General features: G+C 42.9%; 1 protein-coding gene across 3 annotated transcripts; it reads left to right on the top strand.

The window, feature by feature from the left end:
* The first annotated feature begins 488 nt into the window (after window positions 1-488).
* Window positions 489-24,289, top strand: Ufd1 (ubiquitin recognition factor in ER associated degradation 1). Of its 3 annotated transcripts, none has more exons than XM_013362510.4 (12): window positions 489-641; window positions 4,382-4,514; window positions 4,885-4,917; window positions 8,040-8,161; window positions 11,497-11,627; window positions 14,198-14,270; window positions 16,800-16,868; window positions 17,509-17,574; window positions 17,823-17,870; window positions 18,637-18,725; window positions 19,308-19,389; window positions 24,175-24,289. In XM_013362510.4, the coding sequence occupies exons 2-12, from the start codon at window positions 4,394-4,396 to the stop codon at window positions 24,247-24,249; spliced, it is 909 nt and encodes a 302-aa protein (XP_013217964.1). In that variant the 5' UTR covers window positions 489-641; window positions 4,382-4,393; the 3' UTR covers window positions 24,250-24,289. The 3 variants fall into 3 exon arrangements, with proteins under 3 accessions (XP_013217964.1, XP_005334586.1, XP_013217963.2); XM_005334529.4 differs by having other exon boundaries at window positions 489-627; XM_013362509.4 differs by lacking the exon at window positions 489-641 and adding an exon at window positions 713-869.
* Window positions 24,290-25,396: the final 1,107 nt, after the last annotated feature.

Genomic DNA, 25,396 nt, shown 5'->3' on the forward strand with positions numbered 1-25,396 from the left:
TCCCATTTACCCAGAAACCCCCACGTTTGGCGGACATCTTTACTTTGGGAAGAGAAGCCTACCGCCTCACGCTGGGAACCTCAGGAAAATATACTTCAATCCATAAATTAAACTAAGTTATATACCAATTGAGAAGGCAGTTAGGTTTTCAATGGACTCCTGGTCCAGTTTGAAGGTGTAGCTTACTTCCGCCCGATTCCACGATGGCTGAAGCAAAGGCCCGATCGTTCTAGATGCATTCTGGGTAGCGTAGTCAGCAAGCAGAATGGGCCCTACCAAATTCGTTTGTAGGGGAGTACTATCAAAACATAATTTTAAATAACTCTAAAGTCGCCTTTATATGAGGTAATAAGTTATTAAGGGGTATTTTCTTATATATGCTGTGTAATCTTTACGTCTTATATCCTTCGTCTGGTTTTTCGTTTTTGCAACCGACGCCCGGGCTCGACACCCACTCCAGATCCTCCGGACAGGCACTTCCGGTGAGCCTCCGGGGGGGGGGGGGTGTCTGGGTTTCAGTAAGGCGGCGGCGGCGGCGGCGGCGGCTTCTATAAAGAAGAGTTTTCTGAGTCCTCTGGTTCTAACGTTTTCTGAGAAAAGCGGCGTCTACGAAGGGTTTACATCATGGTAAGCGAGGCTGGGTAGGTGTCAGGGAGCTGGACTGAGGACAGGGATCAAATCAGGGCCCAGCAGAGATGGACAGAACGATGGCGGAGATGCCGAGTCACCCGGGCCTGAGGCCGGCGGGTCTGCCAGTCCCGGACACTTCTGGAACGAGCTGGACCCGTAACTACGAATGCCCCTGTTCATCTGCGCTTGCCTGGGGCATGGTTTGCGTTCCCTCTCAGCTGGACTTGAGGTCCTTGAAGGTAGAAAGTTAAATTCTATCGTTGTGTCCACTCGTGGGTCTCGCAAATGCTCGTCGTGCAACAGGTTTCCATTAACTCAGAGTTAATTGGGAATGTTGTTGGGGGGTGGAGGCAGAAGCGGGCGCTCCCCACGGAGAATCTCTAGGGAGCATCCCCCTAGACGGGAACCTACAGCTTTTTGCCCTTGGAGGGTGAGCTCTAAGCCTATGCTTCACGCCCTTGTATATACACAGTCGTGTTGTGTTCGGTGATAATAACGAAAGATAGTAGGAAATGGTTTTTGGGCGCTTTTTTCTGTTACACGGTTTTTCTTTAATGTCCTTATTCTTTCATCACATTTTATCCCTTTTATTGTATACAATCCCCCTGGAGGCAAAAATGGTATCATTTTAACCCGGTGAAAACTGAGGTTTACAGAGATGGTTTACTCAAGGTCACGTAAGTGAGGAGTGGAGATTTGAAACCAAGTCCATCTGGCTGAAAAACTGGCTCATAACCTTTGTATATAGATAGCGTTGTCTAGCAGTTGCTTATTTTCTTAAAAGCAAGGAATGGTTATTAGATTTTCTCTCAAATGTTTTACTGTGAAATTATATTTTTGTTTTCAAGTTCCTCCATGTAACAGACATTGAATACCTGATATGTGCCAAGCAATGTGCTGTGCATCAGAATTATATTATAAAGGAAAGTAAACTTTCCTTTATAATATAATAATAATATAATAATAATGGAGTCAGAAGCAGCAGGAGGAGCAGAAAGTCAGGTTTGTGGGGGAATAAATTGGAGGCAGGTTATTAAAGTCAGGTATCCTTTGCATGGTTTCCCCTTTTAGGTTGCAAAGGGAAGAAATGATTTAGATGTGGTAGCCAAAGTGAGAGATGCTTTAAGGAGCTCCTCACTCCTCTGGCTCTAATCAGATTTTTTCCATTGTAACTTTTAATTTTGTCTGTTTTTTTTTTTTGAGTCAGGGTCTTGCTAAGTTGCCTAGGCTGGACTGGAACTTGTGATCTTCTTGCCTCAGGCTCCAAGTAGCTCTGATTACTGGAGTGTACCACTGTACCCTACCCCCCAAAATTTTTACCCTGTGATAGTGAAACTCTCCAGTTAAATGATAATGCTTCATTTTCCTCTCCTTACAGTCCCTAGCAATCACAATTCCATTTTTTGTCTTTAACTTTGATTGTTGTAGGTACCTCATGTAAGTGGAATCATATGGTGTAAGTTCTTTTATGATTTATTTTACTTGAGGACATAATGCCCTCAAGGTTCATCTGTGTTGTAGCATGTGCCAGTTTTTTGTTTTTGTTTTTTTTAAGGTTGAATAACATTCATTATATGTGTATACCACATTTTGTTTATTTATCTGTGTATACCACATTTTGTTTATTTATCTAGGTTGCTTCCACCTTTTGGCTAAGATCTCACTTTGATTTCTTTTTTTTTTTTTAAGATTTATTTTTTTAGTTTTAGGTGGACACAATATCTTTATTTTATTTTTATGTGGTGTTGAGGATCGAACCTAGCGCCCTGTGCATGCCAGGCGAGCACGCTCCGGCTTGAGCCACACCCCCAGCCCCATCACTTTGATTTCTTTTGGATATCTACCCTATTAGGAGATTTTACACTCCTCCTCCTCCTCCACCACCACCACATTTTTAGTTGTAGATGAACATAGTAACTTTTTTTGTTTATTTATTTTTTTATGTGGTGGTGAGGATTAAACCCAGTGCCTCATATGTGCAAGGCAAGTGCTCTACCACTGAGCCACAATCCCAGCCCTACATTCTCTTCTTAAACATCATAATAATTACAATATTTTGAGAAGATCCCAAATTGATGTTGCTAAACTTTGTCTTTGGATCTTACTTTCTGTTGTCACCATGTCTACATTTTGCTTGTTGATGAGGGGCGGGGGGGGGGGGGGACAGGTGCACAGCCCCACTGCACACCCAGAGGGACCACCGGCCTCCACCCCCTGGGGTGGCCTGCTTGTTGATATAAGAAAGCACAATGGTATAGCACTACAATGTGTACCTACTCTGCTAATGAGAGCACACTGGAGGGGTACTTATCCCTTGACTGGCAGAGGAAAGGAGGCTTCCTGGAGAAAGGAATGGATGGTAATTGGAAGCCAGGGGAAGGAGTACAAATAACTTGAACCTGACCTTCTTGCTGCCTGGATGCCTTCCCTGTTTCCTGCCTTGTTCCTTCTCATGGCATGTTGGACTCTCTGGAGGGAGGTCTTTCCTGACTACCTGTTTAAAACCCCATGCCTAGGAGTTCTCTGTCCCCTTATCCTTCTTTTTGTATTCAAGCTATCTGACACATATGTTTTCTTTTGCATGTCTCTTTTGTCTTTAGCATCAGGTCCACCAAGGCAGATCTGTTTTATTGGTTACCATCACTATAGTGGTATTTCCGTAATGCCTAAATCAGAACCAGGCACAGATTACTTAGTAAGAGATGTTTTTTAATTAATAAATGACTTTTAAATTAATAATAATAGAGAAAAAGTTCTAGGTGGAAGAAATTGCCAGGGAGGAACATGATAGGTTAAGAGACTGGGTCTGTCAGTAACAAGTGTCTGTGAGATGTACAGGAGGTTCAGCCTTGATTCTACTGATAGTCCGGGGGGCGGGGGGAGCATCTCTGAAAAATGTTATGGACATTCTTGGGATGTCCTGTTTCATATTTTAGTAAGATTACACTACCCAAAAATGATGAAAGCTAGATCTGAGAGTGAGACTGGGTGAAGCAGAAAGAATTTGTTCATTTTGCTGCTCAGGAAATCAGAATATTCTGGGTAATCAAGTAAGAACACAAGAACACATTGTGTTCTTCATTTCCTCAGCCATGTTTATTAGTGTTAATCACCACAATGTGCTGGGCACAGTAGAGCAGGCCTGTAATCCCAACTACAGAGGAGGATGAAATAGGAAGACCACAAGTTCAAGGCCAGCCTGAGCAATTTAGTGAGACCCTGTCTCAAAATAGATTCTAAAAAGAAATAGTATGGTGGTTGATGCTAGAGCACTTGCCTACCATTAGCAAGACCTTGGGTTCAATCCTCAGTACACATACAGACATATACATATATACATATACAAAAGATGATTTTTGTTGTAACATTCCTTTAAGCTGGAGCGAGTGTGTGTGCCTGTAGTTGCTGCTACTCAGAATACCGAGGCAAAGGATTTTTTAAGCCCAGGAGTTTGAGACCAGCCTGAGCAACACAGTGAAACTTCTGTCCCAGGAAAGAAAAGAACCTTTTGGGGCTGGGGATGTGGCTCAAGCGGTAGTGCGCTCGCCTGGCATGCGTGCGGCCCGGGTTCGATCCTCAGCACCATATACCAACAAAGATGTTGTGTCCGCCGAGAACGAAAAAATAAATATTAAAAATTCTCTCTCTCTCCTCTCTCACTCTTTCTTTAAAAAAAAAAGAAAAAGAAAAGAAAAGAACCTTTTGTTTTAATATCTCTGTTCTAATACCAACATCTCTCTCTTTCTTTTAGTTCTCTTTCAACATGTTCGACCACCCGATTCCCCGGGTCTTCCAGAATCGCTTCTCCACACAGTACCGCTGCTTCTCCGTGTCCATGCTAGCCGGGCCTAATGACAGGTCAGATGTGGAGAAAGGAGGGAAGAGTATGTGCTTGTTTTTATTTTGAATAGTAACCTTTCTTGCCCTATGTCTGCGAAGCTTATAGCCTTCCCCAACCCTTAACTTTGCATGTGGGCACCAGAATCTAAAGTTAAAGTGTGGCTTGTCTCAGATTTGCTAAGTGGGTGTGGGTGATAGGAGTAGGGTGCTAAATATGATTAGATTAATGTCCAGGAGCCTTTTATTCCTCCCAAGTAAAATTACATTAAGATTTTTTGAAAGATCATTGTGAAATTTTAGCTACCTTAAAATACTGTTTAAAACTTATAAAAAATATAATAAGAATTGCATCTTGCCTTTTGTCTATTCTTTTTATTTTTATTTTCTCAATGTTTTTAAATATTTTTTCCACAGTAATTATGCCACCCTCAGCCCTCGATCAACTCAGTAAGTATTTTCTAAGTTACTCAAAAACTTAAGTAACATAAATACGAATGACAGAAATCAGTCTAGGCTCTTTAGTGCATCCAAATGCTGATGACCATTACAACATCTAGTTAGGAATCATTACTGGGGAGCATATACTGAACTGGGGAAACCAGGGCCACAAGTGTTTGGGACAAAGTTATGTGTGGTGGCGGCGGCAACTATGCAGTGAATACTAAGCTTTTCCACTGCCCTGGGAACTTTAGGTCCTTCCTCTGTGAAGGGGGTTCTCTTCCCTGATCCTACCCACCCTCTATTAACTTGTCTCAGGACTCTGTCAGGATTAAATAAAGGATGAAGCACTGGGGTATGGCTTGGTGTTAAAGCACTTAGTAGCATGCTCAGGGACCTAAGCTTGATCTTCAACGCTGCAATAAATGAGTAAATAAAGGAAGGGTAAAGTGCTTTGTACAGTGCCAAGGTAGCTCATGCCATTGATTGTACTCAGTTGTTTTTCTTTTAAAAGAAGAAATCTTTGCTTCTCAAGAGGGTAGTGCATAGTCTCAAGCAAGAAGCTTCTCAAGCCAGAAGAAATCTTTGTTTCTCAAGAGGGTAGTGCATGTTTCTCATCTCAGTGTGTCATTGCATTCTGAGCATGTCAGAGATCGAGCTATTTATTATCTTCTGCTCTTTGCTTGTCTTCTGCCTCTTAGTAGAAGGGTGGATAAGATTCCTAAGTTGTGAGAATGGCCATACTCTTCCTTTTCCCCCCAACCTTTTATCTCAAGAGAACAGCCCAGATACCACAGACCCAGACACAGAATATCCTGATCATGGAGAGCCCTGATCACAGACACGGTTGAATTTCAAGACTTGATGTTTTCACTTTGAATTTCTCCTGTGGGAGTCAGGAGACTGGAGGCTAGTCATAGGAACTCAGTGGTAGATTGCAGAGAAAGGTACTAAGTCTGCTCAACCTTTTCACCTTGCCCAGCCTGACTTTGTGACTTGGCTTCTCTGGCCCTTGGTGTCCTTTTCCTTAACCAGGGACATCTACAGCACTTATACATTGGAGGTGTTGTGCTTTATGTATGCCCAACCCAATCCATTTCATCCCAGCCCCTAGGGTTAGTGACCCTTGAGCCAACTCTAGTTATAGCCATATACTGTGGAGGCCCGTGTCCATGCAGCAGGTAGATAGAGCCAGTGGGTTCACAGTTATAGTACTGTTTGCACACTTGTCATTACAGAGAGGGAATAAGCCCCCAGAGAGGCCTTGGTTTCCAGACAAGCTGACCCAGAATCCAGATACCTGGTGTGACCCTTAGCACAGGTGTCCAGAAGAATTAGGGACTGGGTCAGTGGATCAAATCAGTGTTGTTTTGACCTCCTAAGTGATGGAAGAAACCCTCTTGTGCCTGAGTAAGATTGTGCAGGGAGGAGTCCTGATTTACAAAATACAAGATCACTACTCTGGAAGAGGTGAGGGTTTATAAAGAGTTGGGAACATCAGGGTACTTCTCTAAATCATAGATTGTAGTTTGGTCATCAGTGAGTGGACTGGAGAACATTGGTATCTCTTCCAGCTATAGCAGTCTCAGATCCTTGGCTGGAGCCTGATCCAGGTCACCCCAGATCAACTATAGGTCAGCTTCTAACAGCTGTGAGGTGCCCTGAGGATGGAAGGCCTGGTGTTTGGGCCCTTGGACCTTGTGCTGCCAGCATCAGTTACTCATGTGATAGTGGGGCCACCCATTCCCACTGCACCTCCATGGTGAGGTGTTTCTTTCTGAGCTTCTCTGGAACTTCCTGCCCAAGCTCTTCAATTTGTTTTAACTGGAGTTTTAGAGAGAGACCAGAAGGAATCCGCTTTACCTCCTGATGCTAAATGGACGGCTATTGATATGTTTGCCTAGCCTGACAAGTTGAAGTCTGCTTCAGTGGTTGAGTCCCCAGATTTAAGCAAGTAGACTGCGTTTGGATCCCAGCATTGCCACTCTTGAATTATGTAATTGGGGGCATGTTACTTTACTTATGTGCCTTGGTTTCCCCAGTAATAAAAAGGGGATAATGATAGTACCTTCCTGGAAATTCTGGGAAGATTGAACAAGATCCTGGGACAGAGCAAACATCACCAGTACATTCTGAGATCCCTTCTCCCAGGGCCCTGGTTTCCTAGGTTTTCCTTCCTCACCTGGCCAGCCCCACCTTTCTCTGCCCCTTTTACCTCCTGAGTCAGCATGTGAGCAGTATATTTATTATTATTATTATTTTTTTGGTGTAGATGGACACAACACAATGCATTTTTTTATTTTTATGTTGTGCTGAGGATTGAACCCAGGTCCTGCCCGTGCTAGGCTAGTGCTCTACCACTGAGCCACAATCCCAGCCCTGTGTGCAGTATTATTTGCCAGCTCTTGCCCTCCACGCAACTCTTACCTCATGGATCACTGGAATGAGTAGATGTAGTATATTGTGATTTGGCTGAGCCCATTGGTCCCAGACACAAAGTTCTGCCATGTGGTGTCTCATACCAGTTTCCCTTTCTGTTCCTGATCACTCCTATATTTGTCCTGGCTCAACTTGCCTAATTGACAGTTTGTCTCTGAAATACTTGGTTTTTTCACCTCCATATGTTTGTTTGAGCTACTTCTTCTCTTTGGATTCTATTCCTGACTTGCCTGCCCTGTGGCTGGTCTGTCCCCCTGACCCTGTCCCTTCCCTCCCTTCTCTTCCCATAGCACCTGAAGCCTCAGGTTATGCATGTTTGTGTTCTTTCTTACCTAACTAGTAAGCTTTGAAGGTGGGGCTTTTTCTCTGACACATGGTTGATACATTATTGACAAACACTTTTTAAAATGGTGATTTCAGAATATCACAGGTCTGTGCTGATGCTGCATGACTAAGTCACCAGACATTTCTGAGCTCCTCTTCTGGGCCATGCACTGTATATGTCCTTGCCTCACTCAGTAGGAGGTTTCTTGGGTGGAGGGTGTTGAAATTTGGGGAACAAAGCTACCTTAGGTAGCAGAGAGGCTCCTTCCAAGGGGAGAATGTTGGGTGAGCAGGGTATTTTTGCCTTCAAAGAAGCCATTCCTTGAGTTATCTATCTCATCCATGCTTGTTAACCTCTTTCTTCTTAGGCCGACTTAATATTACCTATCCCATGCTGTTCAAACTGACCAATAAGAATTCGGATCGCATGACACACTGCGGAGTGCTGGAATTCGTGGCTGATGAGGGTATCTGCTATCTCCCACACTGGGTGAGTGAGGCCATCAAGCTCTCACCAAGCACACACAAGAGTGTGCCCCTTGGCCTGTCACATGTGGTGTTCTCATAGGCAGAATCACCCCCTAGTATGTGTGTGCACACTTAAGAATCCTGCGCCCCTCAACAGAGTGGCCCAGCAAGAGGAGTGGATCCAAAACAATTCCCTATGCCATTCAATAAAACACTGTGCTTAGCTGTGGACCCATGTTACTTGACTTGTGGTCACATGACTTGAAGGACTTCATTGCAGACTTGGGTGCAAACATCTCGGTACATAAGAGCCTCCATAACTTGCCCAGGGGCTGGACACTTTAGAGAAGCGAGCAAAACTGCACTAGTGTTTTAGGGAGGAGCCTGATGTTGCATGCATTCCACACCAGCGGCCTCAGGAACCACATGGTTCCCTTTTCCCCCTCCACTTCTCTCTAACCTACTCCTACCCTCTCCCTAGTTCTGACATGCTTGCTTTAGGAAGCCCATGGAAGGAAGCATGTTTCTTTCCTTTTGTGCTTTAATTTTGCCAGGTGCACTTAGAGTGTCCAGGATGAGCAGTGAGAGGGGCTGCAAACACACGAAAGTACTTCAACTGCCATACCTTGAGACCCCATTGCTAAGAAAGCAATGTTCTGAGGCATAGCCTACCTCCTGCTGGTTCCCTTCGTGGTGATTGCCACACTTTGAAAGGCATGGTCCTCCTTCTCCTCCCTCATCCTCCCCCTTCCTCCCCTCCTCCTTCTCTTTCTTCTCCCCTCCCTCCTATCTTCCCTCCCTTCCTCCTCCTCACCCCCCCTTGCCCCCCGGCCTTTTCTCTTTCTGAGATTGAATATAAGTTCCAAAGGTTCCTTCTCATTTGCAGGAGACAACCTTGCCCATGTCACTATGAGCATGGTTGTCCTTTAGTCGGGTCCCAGGACCCTTCATAAGTGGCAGACCTGACGAGCTTCTCCCCAATGTGAGCCCTGCACTTGCCCCGGTTGCCTGACTTTTCTTATGCTATCTCCTTCCAGACTGACTGGGCCTCTGATCTGACACTTGCCTCCTACTTTGCCATCCTGAGAATTTCCACTCAGTATCTTGTCCTTGTGTATTGTCTGCAGGTGCATGAAGCCATGTCCTACTCATCTAGTACTATGTCTGGTCATTGAAATTGCTCTGAGTTGTTGAAATATTTGATAGCAACTATTTCTTCAGTCCTTTCTGTTCCTGCAGAGACTCCTCTGTGGATTATCTGTAAAGGTGAAAGAAGAAGTGGTGACACTGGGATTATACTGTATCTCAGAGGTTCTTTTCCAATCCACAGACTTGGAGTTTGAGTGGCTACTTGACTCTTTGACAACTTTGGATTAGGATAATTGAACCTTTTTCTTGAGGAATCTCTTGACCTCTGAGAAGCCTTATTCTCTTATTTTCTTTTTTCTAACCTGGCCTTTCAGATCCTAACATGAGGAAGTTGCCTTATGCCTCCCAACCGCTGTTTAAGGCAACACAGGTTGTGGGAGCAAGTGCTTTTCCTGCACTGATTGGTCAACTCCATCCCTCCCAGAGCTCCTGAGCTACTTCTGGGAGCCAGGCTAAAAAAATGCTGGCCTGTGTTCTAGCAGCTGGGACTGCAACTGCTGGCTTATACTTTATTCCTTCCTGGGGCCACTTGCAAGCACTAAGATATGCACCAGACCAGATGCCTTTTGTACTGTGTGTGCATCACCACAGAACTTTCCTTGGGGCTGGATACCGCCAAACTGGTGGACTAGGTATAGAGCAAGATTTCAGCTCCTCCTCCCCTCCCTCATTGCCCTTAGCTTATTTCTCACCACAAGCCCTGATCTAACCCTCACTTCTGTCTCTCTGTCTCAAGCCTTCTGTGGCTGTGTCCTGCCTTTTAACTGAGGAATCTCCTCCTACTCCCACTACAGTACAGGCTTCCTCCAGCCTGTGATTACAACCTTGCCCTTTGTACTTCAGGGCCTCATACCACTAATGTCCTCTTCCTCCTCACTGACAGATCACTCAGAAAAGTCTGCCCAAGGGCCTGAGGTTTGACTTACAGCAGGCTGACTCAGCCTTGGAACATTTCCACTCTCCAAAGTCACAATACCCTCAGTTCAAAGCCAGCTGCCTTGCCATCCTATTGTAGCTCCCTGTGTCATTAGAAGGAATGACAACCCCTCCATTGCTGTCATTTCCAGCTTGATAAGTGCCTTTCAGCTCAAGTGTGTTGAGGCCTCCATAGGCTTGTCTTAGGACCCACTCACTCTTGAACTTTGCTCATGGCTGGGCCCCTGCCTTCCTTAAGGTATAGCTGCTGCCCCAGTTATGCCCAATTCTCCAGATAAGCTCCCTTTCTCTTAACTGCACCATAACTCCCTGTCCCCCATTTCTTGGGCTGTTTGGGTCACTTCCTAACTGCTGCTCTTGATGAAGTATTCGCAGAAGAACATGATGTCTGTCCAGTATGGGGTGGGACTGGAGAGTGGGGTGTGGGTAGAGAAAATGAGCTAAGCCATATTTTGCTTACTATTGAACTGTCAGGGCAGACTGTGCAAAAATTGGTTTTGTGATTCTCTCTATCCATGTATTTATCTGACATTCTTTTCAAGAAGGTTTAAAATAAGACAAGCAAAAGCCTATTCTGGGACATGCAGAGTTCTATTTTCTTGGCCTAGTCTTCTTTCCTCTGACCTAAGTCTCAGGCACACTGTAGTGGTTGTCCTCACTAATATGCTGTATTCTCATAGACTTTGTTGATGTTTCTATCTTCCACCTCAGCCATCATCTGCTTTACTGGGTTTTTAATAGAAGAATTACAAGAATGTAGGGGGTGGCTCTCAGTTTTTTATAACCCTCTATAGCAGATATCTCTGGAGTCTTGTCACTACTTCATGGCCTTAGCCATTTCAAGCCATTCCATAGTAGCTCAGCTTCATCTTCTGCTATTATTATCCTACCTTAAGTATAGCCCTGTTTACCCAGATCCTTATAACCTGTTGGTGGGACAGTTTAGGAATCAGGAACTGAGCATTCCAGGAATTCCAGAAGGCCTTAGCTGGAGGCTGATAGAGGTGCCCCAGCAGAGATATAGCATACTATTAGTTGCAGCAGCCTTAGCCCCCATTTCTTGGCCTTCTTCTTTCCACATGGTTCCCTCATTTGATTTTTAATTTTTTCTGATGTTGTATCCCAATTAAATTACCTGTTCTCAAGTCTTTTGTCTCAGGCTCCTCTTTTGAGGCCCCAAGTAAGACACTTTGGCTCATCCATTGTACAACTTGATGATAACTCTGATGCTGCTTCATTTCCAGGAGTTTCATGCAGCATTCTTCCTTTTAGATGATGCAGAATTTGCTGTTGGAAGAAGGGGGCTTGGTGCAGGTGGAAAGTGTCAACCTTCAAGTGGCTACATACTCCAAATTCCAGCCTCAGAGCCCAGACTTCCTGGATATCACCAACCCCAAAGCAGTGTATCCTTTTGAAATAAGAAGGGTTCCTCTAAATGAAAGATTGGTATTCAGGAGCCACTAATAAAAGGTGCTTTGCTACTTTCAGAACCACATGTTTGTGGTTGAAATTATGATTTAAGAATAATAGCATTCAGAACTAGGGATGTAGCTCAGTGGTACAGTGCTTGCCTGGCATGCACGACGCTTTGGGTTTGATTGTCAGTACCACAAAAACCAAAAAAAAGCCAACACATTGACCTGATTCCTCGTCCTGAGTGCACTAAATGTTCTGTATGCCTCCTTTGATCATTTTCCAGACCCTCGTAGAAGCCAAAGTGGAACTCTTCTTTCAGTTGGACTTTGCCCCCTGGCACAAAGTCTAGTCTTTTGTACATAGGTGCAATATGTACAGTGGAAGGTAGGGATGACTCACCTGCCTTCACCCTCCAGCCTCTGATAACCCAGCTCAACAAAGAACTGGCTAGTCAGTTCCATAGTGTTCCCAGGCTTAGGACTCATCATAGGTAATGTTGACTGACTACAGCAAAAAGCAGGTGTTTAGGTTCTAGGTTCTAGTGATTTATTTCTTTTCTTTTTTTTGCAGTACTGGGGAAGGAAGTGACCATTGTGGGTAAGAGGTATACTGTCTGTGGACTGTGATCAAGATCTCTTGCTTGGGCTAGGGATGTAGCTCAATGGTAGAACAGTTGCCAAGCATTCACAAGGCCCTGATCAATCCTCAGTACCACAAAACAACAACAACAAAACTATAGCTTGATGGCTCCCACTAGCTTGTTAAAATCGTAATACTAAAGAGTGTCTATTTAACTTTTTCCTTTTTTTGTGATGCCAGAGATTGAACCTAGGTCCTCATTGCATGCTAAGAAAATCTTTACCACTGAGCAACATCCCCAGCCCAATTACTTTTTAAAATGCATGCTTTTAAAAAAATTTAAGAGCTGGGCATGGTGGTGCACATCTGTTATCTCAGCTACTTCAAAGGACTAAGGACATAGATATGTGGTGGAGCACCTCTGGGTTTAATCCCTAGTACTATTTACCCAAAAAAAAGTGAACAACATGGAAAGGTAAAATATTAAAAAATTTTTAGAAGGTGCCTTCTTCCCCATCTGGTCACTCTCTAGGCCTACTTTCAGAAGCAAGCTGCATATGAGCCATGTTAAGTCCTTTGCTGATCATGTCCCGACACAGTGGCCTCATTGAGCCCCCTGCTGATTGGGTCCTGGATGAGGGGTGTGTTGGAGATCTTCCTATGGGAAGATCATACATTATTCCTCAGAACTCTGACCTAGATGTGTTGGGCTGTTAGTGACCAAGAAGGGGTCCTGAATCTGTCATAGCTCCTTTTGATCTTTGTGTTTTTATGCATATTGCAATGCAAACTTATTGTGGGATTGTTTTCAGAGGCTGTTTCTATTGGCCTGGATAACTTGTTAGTGTAGAGAGTAATATTTGTGTTAGAGCTGAAAGTCAGTTGGGTGTTCCCCTGGTTTGACTGACAGGATAAAGGTAGTCAGCATATAACACGGAAGGTGGGGTGTCACGACCCCCTTGCCCGCAAGGAAGACGCGACTCAGGAATCTTCTTTCAGCAGTTTATTCAGGCCCTTGATATTCTTCTAATAATTCTTCTAATAATTCTCGGATGCCCCTCCCAGCCTTAATAAAGCACCGCGAACCCCAATGCGAAGCTGCCACGTGGACCTTTCTCACAGGGTGTTAGAAAACAACACGCCAACTCTCTCTGATAAGGAGTTGACAACACGCCAACTCTCTCTGATATGGAGTTGTCCTTCACAGACCACAGCGGAGCCAGCGCCATCATGTAATGGCGACCACAGTCCGCAGGAACGGCTCACCACAGTGGGGAGCTTGTGCTTTGGCATGTGCCAGGTTGTGCAGAAGTAATGCAGGGAGCCAGCCATCCTTATCCTCCAAAACCAAGAAATCTGTTCTAGTGTAGTTCAGGCCCAGCGCCTCTAACCATTGTGGTCAAAGTCAAAGCATGCCCTTGCAGTGTCACTGGGAGTAATAATTTTTTTTGCAGTACTGGAGATTCAATTCAGGGCATTCTACCACTAAGATATGCTCCAGCCCCTTTTATTTATTTACTTTTTGAGACAGGGTTTTGCTAAGTTGCTGAGGTTGACCTGAAACTTATAATTTTCCTGCCTCAACCTCCCAAGTTGCTGAGATTACAAGCATGTACCACCACACCTAGACTATTATTATTACTTTTTTTTTTTTTTTTTTTAATTTTGAGACAGGAGCTTACTCAGTTGCCTAGGCTGTCCTTGAACTTGTGATCCTTTTGTCTCAGCTTCCATGCCTGGTTAAGCTGTGTTTTGAAGTTTCTCTTGTTGTTTTTTATTTTTGTGGTGCTAGGGATTGAACTCAGGGACTCATGCATGCTAGATTAGCACCCTCCTGAGGTATATCCCAGCTCAAAGCTGTGTGATTTTACTTCCAGCATGCTACACTACATGTACCTAATGGTAACTTCTCATAGACACTTAATTTAGACTGAAGGTATACATTTTGCCATGTTGCCTTGACAGTGTGTGTCTGCAGGTTAGAAAATGCGTTGAGAAACTTTGCCTGTCTGACCACTGGGGATGTGATTGCCATCAATTACAATGAGAAGGTAGGTGATCTTTGTTTAACATAGATTGGACCTAAAAAGAACCACTTACATTGTCTATTCTGGTGTTTGGGGCTTCTTTTTAAGTGAGATATTCCTGAATCTTATTACCTCATTACTGCATGCTATTTGCTTTTTAAAATTTTATAGCCATAATTCACAAATCCCATTTAAGGATTGATTGCACTTGTAGGTAAATAAGCTTAATATTGCTATTCTTAATCATATCTCTGTGGACCACATTGGTGAGGCTGTCAATTCTCCCTCTATTAAAAAGGTCTTTATTATATCTGTAGCCTAAGCCTTTAAGGCTTTTATATAGCTGTAAGGATCTAGAAACAGAAAAGCTGGATCCTTGTCTTTGTGATTTCTTCCCTTGGAAGCAGACAAGCCCTGGAGGAGCTGGCCCTGCAATGGGTTGAATGTTGTTAGGTACCTTGGGCACCTGGCTCTTGCTGGGGACAGTGTCTCTTGGAGTCACTTCCTCTTCTTATGGGAGCCCACAGTTTTGTTTTTTTTTTTTGACTCCAGTTTTACATTAGCAGCTCCTCTGGGTTTAGCCCCTCCTGATATAAGTTCATATGTTCAAATGTTCATATGTATCAATCTGTACTTCTTGAGTGTCTGATCCTAGATAATTTAGCTACAAAGTGAAAAGACATGTGAGTTCTCTCAGTTCAGGGGGCCATCTGCTTTCTATATCCATGGAAACACATTTGCAGGAGGATATAATAACTGGAACTCCTGCCAGTAGGCTGTTCTGTCATAGGCTTGGCATATAGTAGTGTTGATGCCTCTTGTCCACTGTGACAGTTGACAGTTGACCACCATGGGATTTCTGCCAGGGCTGACTGCTGCTGTCCAGGAATGACCCCAGCCTGGTTTAACCTACTTCCTCTGTGACAAATACTCAGCTCCTTTACAACATTGTCTGGTCCCTTTGGACTGGGATCCCCACAGCCATGTCACAGGAGCCTTGTGGGTTAGCCTGTTCCTCCTTCGCAGTATTTAGAGGCAACTACTTGGTGTCAATGTAAAAATCTAGCTTCTTATCTGAAAGTTTCCCTATATTTGAGGGATCTTATACTAATAACCTTTACTTTCCTGTTTTGTGGGTTTCAAATTATATGTTTCTATTTTTTCTTTTTGTATAAACTAAGAAATATTCTTGTCTTTAGCTTCTTGGAGAATATTTTAAGTATTGTCTATCTTAATTAAATATTTTAAGCTTTTTGATTAATTGTAGGTAGCTTTCGTGATATTGTTCTTAATACTCAAGTAATAATGCTAACTGTTTTTTGTAAGTACGTTGAATAACAGGTACCTAATTATTTATTTTTATGTGGTGCTGAGGCTCAAACCCAGCGCCTCTCACGTGCTAGGCGAGTGCTCTACCGCTCAGCCCCAGCCCCAGCCCCAGTAATGCTGACTCTTAAATTGATGATAGCTGGCTGTGGTGGCGCACATCTGTAATCCCATCAGCTCCGGAGACTTAGGAGGATCACAAGTTCAAAGCCAGCCTAAGCAAAAAAGTGAGGTGCAGAGAAACTCAGTGAGACCCTGTCTCTAAATAAAATACAAAATAGGGTCGGGGATGTGGCTCAGTGGTCAAGTGCCCCTGAGTTCAATCCCTGGTACCCCTCCACCAAAACGTATATATATTAAATTGATGATAAAAGATGCCGCTGATGATTTTACACAGTAAGTTGAGAGTATTATAATAAGATATACATTGAAGCACAGGTTTAAATACATACTTGAAAAATAATTTCTTCCCTTTCTGTATTTTTTTGTTGTTGTTATTTTGCATTGCTGGGGATTTGAACACAGGTCCTTGTACATGTTAGGCAAATGTTCTACCACTGAGCTATGCCTCTAACCTGTTTTTTACATGTGAGCAAATGTAATTCATCTAAGTGATAGGCATTTTGGGTACACACTATTAATAGTATTGGAATGAGCTTTCTTAGAATTTTCTTCTTAGGTACTTAGCCTAATTATTTACTTGGAATAAATTCCTATAAGTGAACTTTCTGGGTCAAAGGGAGTGTCTTGAATGGTCATGGTGGCACACACCTGTAATCCCAGCAACTCAGGAGGCTGAGGCAGGAGAATCAGAACTTCAAAGCCAGCCTCAGTATTTGAGCAAGCAACTTAGCAAGATTCTATCTCAAAATTTAAAAAATAATAAGTAAATGGAAATGGCTCATGTTGTAGCTCAATGGTAAAGTGATCCTGAGTTTAATCCCCAGTACTCCCTAAAGAAATGAAGAAGGGAAAAATACAGGACTGTGTTTTGCAATATGATGCATAACTATCTAATTGGAACCACATATGGTGAACAAACATCTCTTGAGCAGTTGACATAAAGGTAGCCCACCCCTCAACTGAAGGAGGAGGTGCAGCTGTGTGATGATGTCATGGGAATGATGGTCCTGTCCACAGAAGTCTGGTAGCCACAGAACAGGGACATTGTCAACCCCTAGTGCTGCCTCACAACTGTCCCAACTGATTTCTGTATTTTTTCCACAGATCTATGAACTACGGGTGATGGAGACAAAACCTGACAAAGCTGTGTCCATCATTGAGTGTGACATGAATGTAAGTGACTTTTTGTGGTTTCAGTGAGCTCAGATCAGAGCTTCTGGGGGATATCACTCAATCCCTGGGAATGTTTGGGTAAAGAGGAGGAAGATGCTATCAGAACATCACGAGGTGACCATTCACCTAGTGATCCATCCCAGGAAGTAGGGGTGGCAGAGTTTGCTTATGGTGCTGAGGTGGCTGGATTTATGGTCAGCTCAGATCTGCCAAGGAATAAATATTCTTAAGAGCCAAGGGAAATTTTCTCAGATTCCTGAATAGGAATAAACCATTGATGTACACAACATCCTCATTGCTGAGCCCCTCCCGCCAAAAAAAGTGATGGTGGATAGACAGACCCTCTTGATGATGAAATCATAAGGAACTAATTACAGAAAACACATACACACAAATACATGTAGAATCAGAAAGCTCTGTATAAGAGCAATATGTTTTCTAACATTGACATTCGGGTAGTGATGCAATGCTGTAATTTGTGATGTATCCTAATTGAGAAAACTGAGCATAATGTATAGGCATATCTTTCAGTATAATTTTTTAGAACCATGTGTGAATCTGTAGTTGTCTTAGTTAAAATAGATAACGAAACTGAGTATGACCTTGTCTCAACATTTTACCTTTCATATTGACAATACAGGTGGACTTTGATGCTCCCTTAGGCTACAAGGAACCTGAAAGACAAGTCCAGCATGAGGAGTCAACAGTAAGTGATTTCTCCAGAGTCCCTTCCCAAATTCTCATGCACTTGATCTTTTTAGTACTAGTGCTTCTTTATGTGTGACCTCTGTTGGGGCTGGCATTATCATATCCCCTGCTTCTCTTCCCTCTTCCTTAGGGGTCAGTGTGTCCAAGCTGATGCAGGGTAGGAGCAGCATTAGTAACTGGAGGCTCAGGGTAAAGCTGGATGTTCATGCTTAGAAATTTACCTCCTATTTTCTGTCTCCCCATCAGGAAGGCGAAGCCGACCACAGTGGCTATGCAGGAGAGTTGGGCTTCCGTGTGAGTACCAGGCCACATGTTTTACTCTTTGTGCTTCCTTGAATCAGAACATTCACTGCAAGCTGTTCTCTGTGATGGTCTGTGGACATTAGCAGGGGTTGTGTTCTGGGTACCCACATACACAAGTCAGACACTTGCTCAGTTCCTAAATCTTGTTGCATATCTACTTTCTCCTAGAATCTTACCGACCCTGTAAGGAACCCAACTTTATTTTTTTTTCCCCATTAAAGAAAATTACCCTACCAAAAAATTAAATTAATACAATGGACATATCCTTCCTTTAGGTTCAACAGTATTTATTACTTTTTCTCTATTGCTAAAAGTATGTCCTGTTTTTTGTTTGTTTTGCTTACACCATTTGAAAGTAAGCTGGAGATATGACCCTTAGCATGGCCTCTGGCCAGGCTCACTGAGAAATAGGTGGAGGTGGCTCATGTGCAAGCACTGGGATGCCAAAGAACAATGGAGGAGACATGATTGGGCATTCAGGAAGCTAAATCTGGGAGGCGGTCACAACAGAGGCCTTAGCCCACCCACAGGGGCTTGAACTAGCCAAGCCTTTCAACCACTAGCTGCTGGCTGCTCTAGGGTCAGGCAGCTCTTTTGGATCTCAGTAGTACCTTGAAAGGCTGGGTGGAGAGATCCACTGCCAGTAATCCATCAGCTGGGGAACAAGGACTTTAGTTCTAATGGGTCTGGGCATCACCCTCAGGCACATGTGCACTCACCCTTGAAGTTCAGCATGCACTTCTGCTTGCTTGTCTAGGCCTTTTCTGGCTCTGGGAATAGACTAGATGGAAAGAAGAAAGGGGTAGAGCCCAGTCCCTCCCCAATCAAGCCTGGAGACATTAAAAGGTAAGTCTGTTGTAACTGCCCCTGCTGGATGTTTTGGCATTGTCCAAGGAGGGGCTGTGTCAGACCCCTGCTTGCTCTCCTGGTGTTGGGGGACCATGATATTAATGGATTCAGATACCCTCACAACAGACTTCTCTGGCAGCTGTCATGGTGGGGATAGGGATGAGATGTGTCAGCTGTCTACTGTGTGTAAATAGGAGAATGCAAGTGACACCTTCTTTAACCCATTCTCTTAAAGAGTAAGATGAGAGCGTGTAGCCCTTGTTAGGGGCTCTGTGTGGCTTGAAATGACTCTTCAGCACAGGCCAAACCCCTGCCCCATACCCAGTATTTATGCTAAACCAGGAAACCATTTGTCTTCTGGATCCCTGCTAGAAGAATGCTGGGGATTACTCAAGGGCTGACCAGAGGCCTAGGTAGTATATAGCAATATATCTCCAGAAGAGTAATGGGGAATACTTGTTGTTGTTGTTGTATTGGGGTGGGGGTCTTTTTTTTGCTTGCCCTCCTCTTGACGTTAAAAGTGAATTTTAGTCCTTTCCTCTTGGAATGAACATTTCTATTTTTGTCTCTTCTTCACAGAGGAATTCCCAATTATGAATTTAAACTTGGTAAAATAACTTTCATCAGAAATTCACGTCCATTGGTTAAAAAGGTTGAAGAGGTGAGTTTATTTTATTGGTAATGAGAAGTATTTTTTTTACTAGTGATGACTGGGATTCGTAATGATTCTGAATTGGGCGTTTCTGTTTTGTGTTCCCCATTCCTGGGGTCATTATTTTCTTAATGGCCTAATTCTGTAGAGTATAGGCTGAGGCCTGACAGTCCAGGGGTCAGGAGCTGAGGCCTGGCAGTCCAGGGGACAAGAGCTGACTCAAGGCTCTGCCACTGAAGAATAGTGTACCCTAAATGGGCCTTATATTCTGCTTGCTTCTCATATAGAGACCTGGTGCTTCCAGTCTCTTAACATCTTCTAGCTGAGTGGGATGGTTGTAAGACAAGGGAAGGAAAGAACTGAGCATCCTGTAGACATGAACACTTCAAGACTGTATGGCCAGGCCTCACAGGCACTTTGCACCAAACATCACTCAATGTATTGCAGTAAGAGGGCAGGCATTCAAGTTCCTAAGTTCAGGCCATCATAGTACTCTCGTCACCTAGCAATGGTGACCAGCATGATATAGGTGCCAACTACTAATGTTGAGTGTTTTATGTGTAACAACTCTTAAATCCCTGGAATGGCCCCAGGAGATGGCTGCTGTGATTATCTGCATTTGTACAGATGTATATGTGAAAACCCAGAGGTGAGGGCTCTCTGAGCCTGCAGTCATAACTCCTGACCACTTTATAACCCACTTTTGTGCCACTACATGCTGAAAGTTACCTCCACTGAGACATGACAGCAGGCCTCCCTTGGCCTGGTATGCGTCTGTTATAGGAAATGAGGTCTGACAGGGGGGAAGAGGGGGAGTTGGCTAAGGTGAGGGTGTGCCTTGTCGGAACTTACTTCAGGGTACTAGGTGTTGACTCATAAAATCCAGCATACCCTGTCAGAGACTGCCCTCAGCACTCAGTAGTTGTGGCTGGATGCAGTGACCCGAGGTGATGAGAGTTTCTAGAATATCCACATTTTAGACCCTGTTTTCTTTGTTCCTTTTCTCAAAGGAGCAGACCTTGGGGATCCAGGAGTAAGGGAGAGGGCAGATGTGCTGTGATCTCTTTTCAAGATGGTCTGCCAGTCACTGGAACTAGTCATCAGCCATTTCCTGACTGCAGGGCCCTTGTTGGCCCCTCCTGACCCCTGAACTGTAGCATTTGGGTTGGTTGGGAGCAGACACCATAGTGTTGTCTCTACACCCCTGTCCCACGTGCAGGTGCTCCTGGCTATAATGTTTCCACATTGGCACAGTGTTAGGGATCTTCCAGGTTCAGACCAAGTATACATGGTTTCCTAGTCAGACCTCATAAGACCTGAGGCCTCAGTGTGGGGTGTCCTCTTGGTATGGCTCATGGCTCATCATCACTTATAGATTCCAAAAGGGAGAGTGAGGCTGGCAGGCATAAACAGATTTATTTATCCATAATTTTTAAAGAAGTGTATGATGAAAGATGGGATTGAGCTGATTCTGTGGCATTTGCCTATAATCCTACTGGCTCAGGAGGCTGAAGCCATGAGGATCAAGGGCTGGGATTGTAACTCAGTGATAAAGTGTTTCTGAATTCCATCCCCAATATGGGGGAGAGATGGGAGAAGAGGAAACCAAAAAAGATAGACTTAAAGACATATACTTAGTTCTACTCCATCCTGAAGCCCAGTAGAGTTGTGGTTACAGGCAATGAGACAGTAAAGATTGGAAGAGGAGGCAACTCCAGCAAGATTTTGGAATCCTCAGAGTAGAAGGACAAGACGATGGAAAGCTGCATCCTAAGTTGAGTGTGAGGAAAGCCAAGAGGCAGTTTGGTATAGATTGTGGAGCTCTCAAAAGGCACTGCTGGAAATGAGGGGTTAAAGATAGAATACAAAACATTAAGAACTGTAGAAGTCTTCCTCCCGGTACTCCCAGAAGAAGGTATCAAAAGGTCTCTAGACTAGGGCAGTCAGCCATAGTGGATAGCAAGACCAAATGAAGAGTGAGAAGGAGAGAGTTTGTACCCTGAATGTTAATGCCCTTTATGTTCTTCCACTACTTGGTCCGCAGTATACTGGCAGACAGTTTTACTCATTATAGTTGGAGGTTGGACCTTTCTCTGTACAGACTGATGAGCCCAAGAAAAAAGACCTAAAGATAATGACAAACAGTAGTGTTTCCCTCAAGGAATGTCTGTCCTACCCAGCTTATCCCAGACTGAAAACCACAGTCAGAAAGCTTTCAGTTCTGGGATGGGAGCATGGCTCTGTGATAGAATGCTTGCCTAGCATTTATGAGGTCCTGGGTTCAGTATCCAGCACTACAAAAAAGAAAAAGTTTCTAGTTCTACCACACAAGTATTAAGAATTGTGAAAAGAAGCTGGGTGCAATGCCATATACACTTGTAATCCTAAGACTGAGATGGGAGAATCACCTGAGCCCAGGAGTTCAAGATCAGCCTAGATTACAAAGTGAGACCCTATTTCAAAGACAGAAAGAGGGGGCTGGGATTGTGGCTCAGCGGTAGAGCGCTTGCCTAGCACAGGGAGGACCCAGGTTCGATCCTCAGCACCACATAAAAATAAAGGCATTGTGTTGTGTCCATCTACACCTAAAAAATAAATTTATTTAAAAAAAAAAAAAAAGAAAGAGGGGTAAAGAAAGAATGGAAAGAGTTGAATTGTGGGAAAAAAAAAATACCAGAAAAACCAAAGGAGCAAAAACTATCAGGGAAATAATATCTCCAAATGAAGGACCCAACAATGAATGAAGATAGCTCCACATTGAAGATATTCTAGGGATCACATTGAAGATCTTCTAGAGAGAAGATAGGTGCCATTGGGAAACAAGGACATCATCTTGTTAGGACACATGTAGGAAGCTACAAGACAGTGCAACAGTATCTTTAAAATTCTGACGGGAAATAATTTTCAACCTAAAAATCTGTACTTTCATGGGCTGAATTTTGTCCCCCTCAAATTTCTCTCTGGAAGCCCTAGAATGTGGTTGTATTTGGAGATAGGGCGTTTTAAGAGGCAGACTAACACAATTATCAATGAAACATGAGAGTAGAAAAAATTTATTTCTGGACACATAGAATCTCAAAAAAAAAAAAAGCCTGCTTATACACCCTTTTTCGGAAAGCTATTGAAGAATGTACCTCACTAAAATGAAGGAATGAGATAAAAAAAAAAAAAAAGAAAGCTAGATTCTCCTGGAACTAGGGAGTCCCCATCATCATGGATAGCACCTGGACAATAGCCAGTCCAGGAAGGGCAGGCTAAAGGCCCAAGAGACATACCTTCCTCAAGTAGAAGAAATCAGTGCATACCTGCTATGATCCAATGGGTGGAAGAGAAAAACCAGATAGTTTTTCAGACCAAGACAGAAAAAAGCCTATTCAGGAAAGGAAGACTATATGGCTCAGCTGTGACTCACCTTTATAAGACTGTCATCACAAATATTGAATTGCCCCACCAAGGTACAATATTTTGTTGTAATTGGGGGTACTAGGTATGAGGTTATGTGTTAGAAATCCTCTTCTTCCATAGAGGAAAGTCAGGGGACAATATCTCAGACTAACTAGGAATAAAAGCACGTGGAAAAATACAAATTTGAGGCCAAACTGGGCAACTTATGGAGACACATTTTATTTATTTTTCTTGGTGCTGGAAATTGAACACAGGGCTTTGTGCATGTGAGGCAAGCACTTTACCAGCTGAGCTAGATCCCTAGTCCTGGGAGACATTTTTTAAAAGGGGTGGGGATGATGCTCAGGGGTAAAAAATTTGCCTGGTATGCATGAAACTCTGGGTTTCATCTCTTATACCATAAAGAAAAGAAAGTATATGAACCCTTATATCCATGAATTTTGGGAAAAGTCAGGTGTTAGGAATATGAAGTTGCTTAACACTGCAATTTATAATACTACAATCTTGGAAATAACAGAAATATCCAGTGGAAGAAGACTGGCTCTCCTTGATGGAGTTCTCTGTAGCATTTGGAATGTGCTAGATAAGAAACTCATCAGCTTGAAACTTCAGAATTAGAAAAGTTTATATATACAGAAAAATAACAGGAAATGTTCTTTTTAGGTGATGAAGTTATGAGTGATTATTCCATAAAAAGATATCCAAATGGTCTCTAATGTATTATAGTTCTACTTAGGATTTTTCAACTTTACAAAGATGTGAAAGCAATGCATGGAATTTTGAATTTTGATCTTTTGCTGGGCTAGTGATAAGCAGTATGATCCTCTCTGATGCTAGACAATAGGTCTGAGTCACAACTCCCTGTCAGCAAAATGATTATGAGGGGAGACAACCAATATTCCACAGTGTGATGTGTTACTAAGTTAGAATATTTGGTTGGTTAAGTGTTTTTTTGTTTGTTTGTTTGTTTTTGTTTTGTAGTACTGGGGATTGAATTCAGAGGCCACATCACCAGCCCTTTTTATTTTTTGAGACAGGATCTCACTAAGTTGCTGAGGCTGGACTCAAACTGGAATCCTGCCTCAGCTTCCTGAGTCTCTGAGATTACAGGCATGTGCCACTGTGCTCAGTTGGTTAGGTGTATTAAGTATATTTTTTAACTTAATATGATATTTTTCAACTTCTAGATGAGGAACTTTTGTATATTCAACCTGAAAACCTTTTGTAAAATCAACTTACAGTTGTGATTCTGTGGTTTTGTATTTATATTTTAGAGTTTTCTGGTTACAAATAATGTGGAAGAAAAATGGTACTGATGTGTACACAGAATAAGGCATTCATTGTAAACCTCCAGGAAGTTTCTGAAAACAATCTTATCTTCACATCTAGGATGAAGCTGGAGGCAGATTTGTTGCTTTCTCTGGAGAAGGACAGTCCTTGCGTAAAAAGGGAAGAAAACCATAAGTTGGGACTGTTGACTGGAAAATAAAAGAATCAATTGCAACATATTGGCTTTTAGTTACTGACTCTGACAAGGATGAGACTATCATCAGAGAATGCTGTTACTTAAGGTTTGTTTAGCATTACCTAAGAATTATCAAGTTTGACTTGGATGTGGAGCAGTAGGACTTTGTGATTGTGTACTTGATATTGGGAAAGAGTAAGAGCTGTCTCTGAGGTTCCATAGTCAGCCACCTCCTCACTACTTCATGCTTGCAGCTCAAGGGCTCTCCCACTCTGCCTCAGCACAACAGAGTTTCCTCATTTCTTACAAAACCAGTGGAGGAATTGAATTGCTGTAACTTAAGGTGTTCTTTCTCTTCAGTTTTACTTTTCCCAGGTCTGTTGCATAGGCATTGTATCTGGCTTAGAAAAACATGGTTTAAATAGATATGTGCTCTGTAAATAGTGGCTCTCCCACTCCTATGGTTGCAATTTAAGTATTTGAGAAAGGGTGTTTTTATTTTTGTTTTACATATTGAGTTTTTTCAAAAGTACAACACCTATGAAGGAAACCTATATGATGATTTCTTGTGGAAATAACTGGTTCCTTAGTTGACCTATTCTATAATAAAACAACTCCATGATGAAACCAAATATGACTGTTAGAATAAATAAATGCTGAAGATATGTTCCTCTTTCTCCTCCTTCCCTACCCTTACAGTTTGCAATTTTAATTTATTAAATTATCCAAGGTTCTAATGGCCAGTTTTTTTGTTTGTTTTGTTTTGTTTGTGCTAGAATTGAACCCAGGGTTTCAGGAATACTAAGCATGTATTTTACCACTGAACTGCACCCTCCAATGCCCCATTTTTTATATGTTTTAATTTGGTCTCAAATTGTCATTTTCTATAATGTGAGATCTTTTGACCTGCTAATCCAATTATTTTAAAATTAGTTCTTGAGAATAATTCTAAATTGAGAATTTTCAAATAAAAATAGGCAATGATTGAAATGTGGATTGCCTCTAAATGTTTGATTAAATACTAACACGGATTGGTGGTCAGGCCACTAACCAGTAAAGTGCTCCTTTGGGCTGCCTTCTGGAGGAAGTATGGACAAACAAGGCTTCTTGACAACAGGAGTAGAGCTGATCAGGCCCATATAAGAT

This window comes from Ictidomys tridecemlineatus, chromosome 2, assembly GCF_052094955.1.
Source record: "Ictidomys tridecemlineatus isolate mIctTri1 chromosome 2, mIctTri1.hap1, whole genome shotgun sequence".
NCBI lineage: Eukaryota > Metazoa > Chordata > Mammalia > Rodentia > Sciuridae > Ictidomys > Ictidomys tridecemlineatus.

What these genes read in the sequence shown, in the direction of transcription:
- Ufd1 (XM_013362509.4), top strand. Translation starts at nt 717, where the DNA reads ATGCCGAGTCACCCGGGCCTGAGGCCGGCGGGTCTGCCAGTCCCGGAC. An exon ending in CCATCAATTACAATGAGAAG is followed by an intron (nt 14,271 to 16,799) that starts GTAGGTGATCTT and finishes TTTTTTCCACAG; the next exon opens with ATCTATGAACTACGGGTGAT. An exon ending in TGGTTAAAAAGGTTGAAGAG is followed by an intron (nt 19,390 to 24,174) that starts GTGAGTTTATTT and finishes CTTCACATCTAG; the next exon opens with GATGAAGCTGGAGGCAGATT.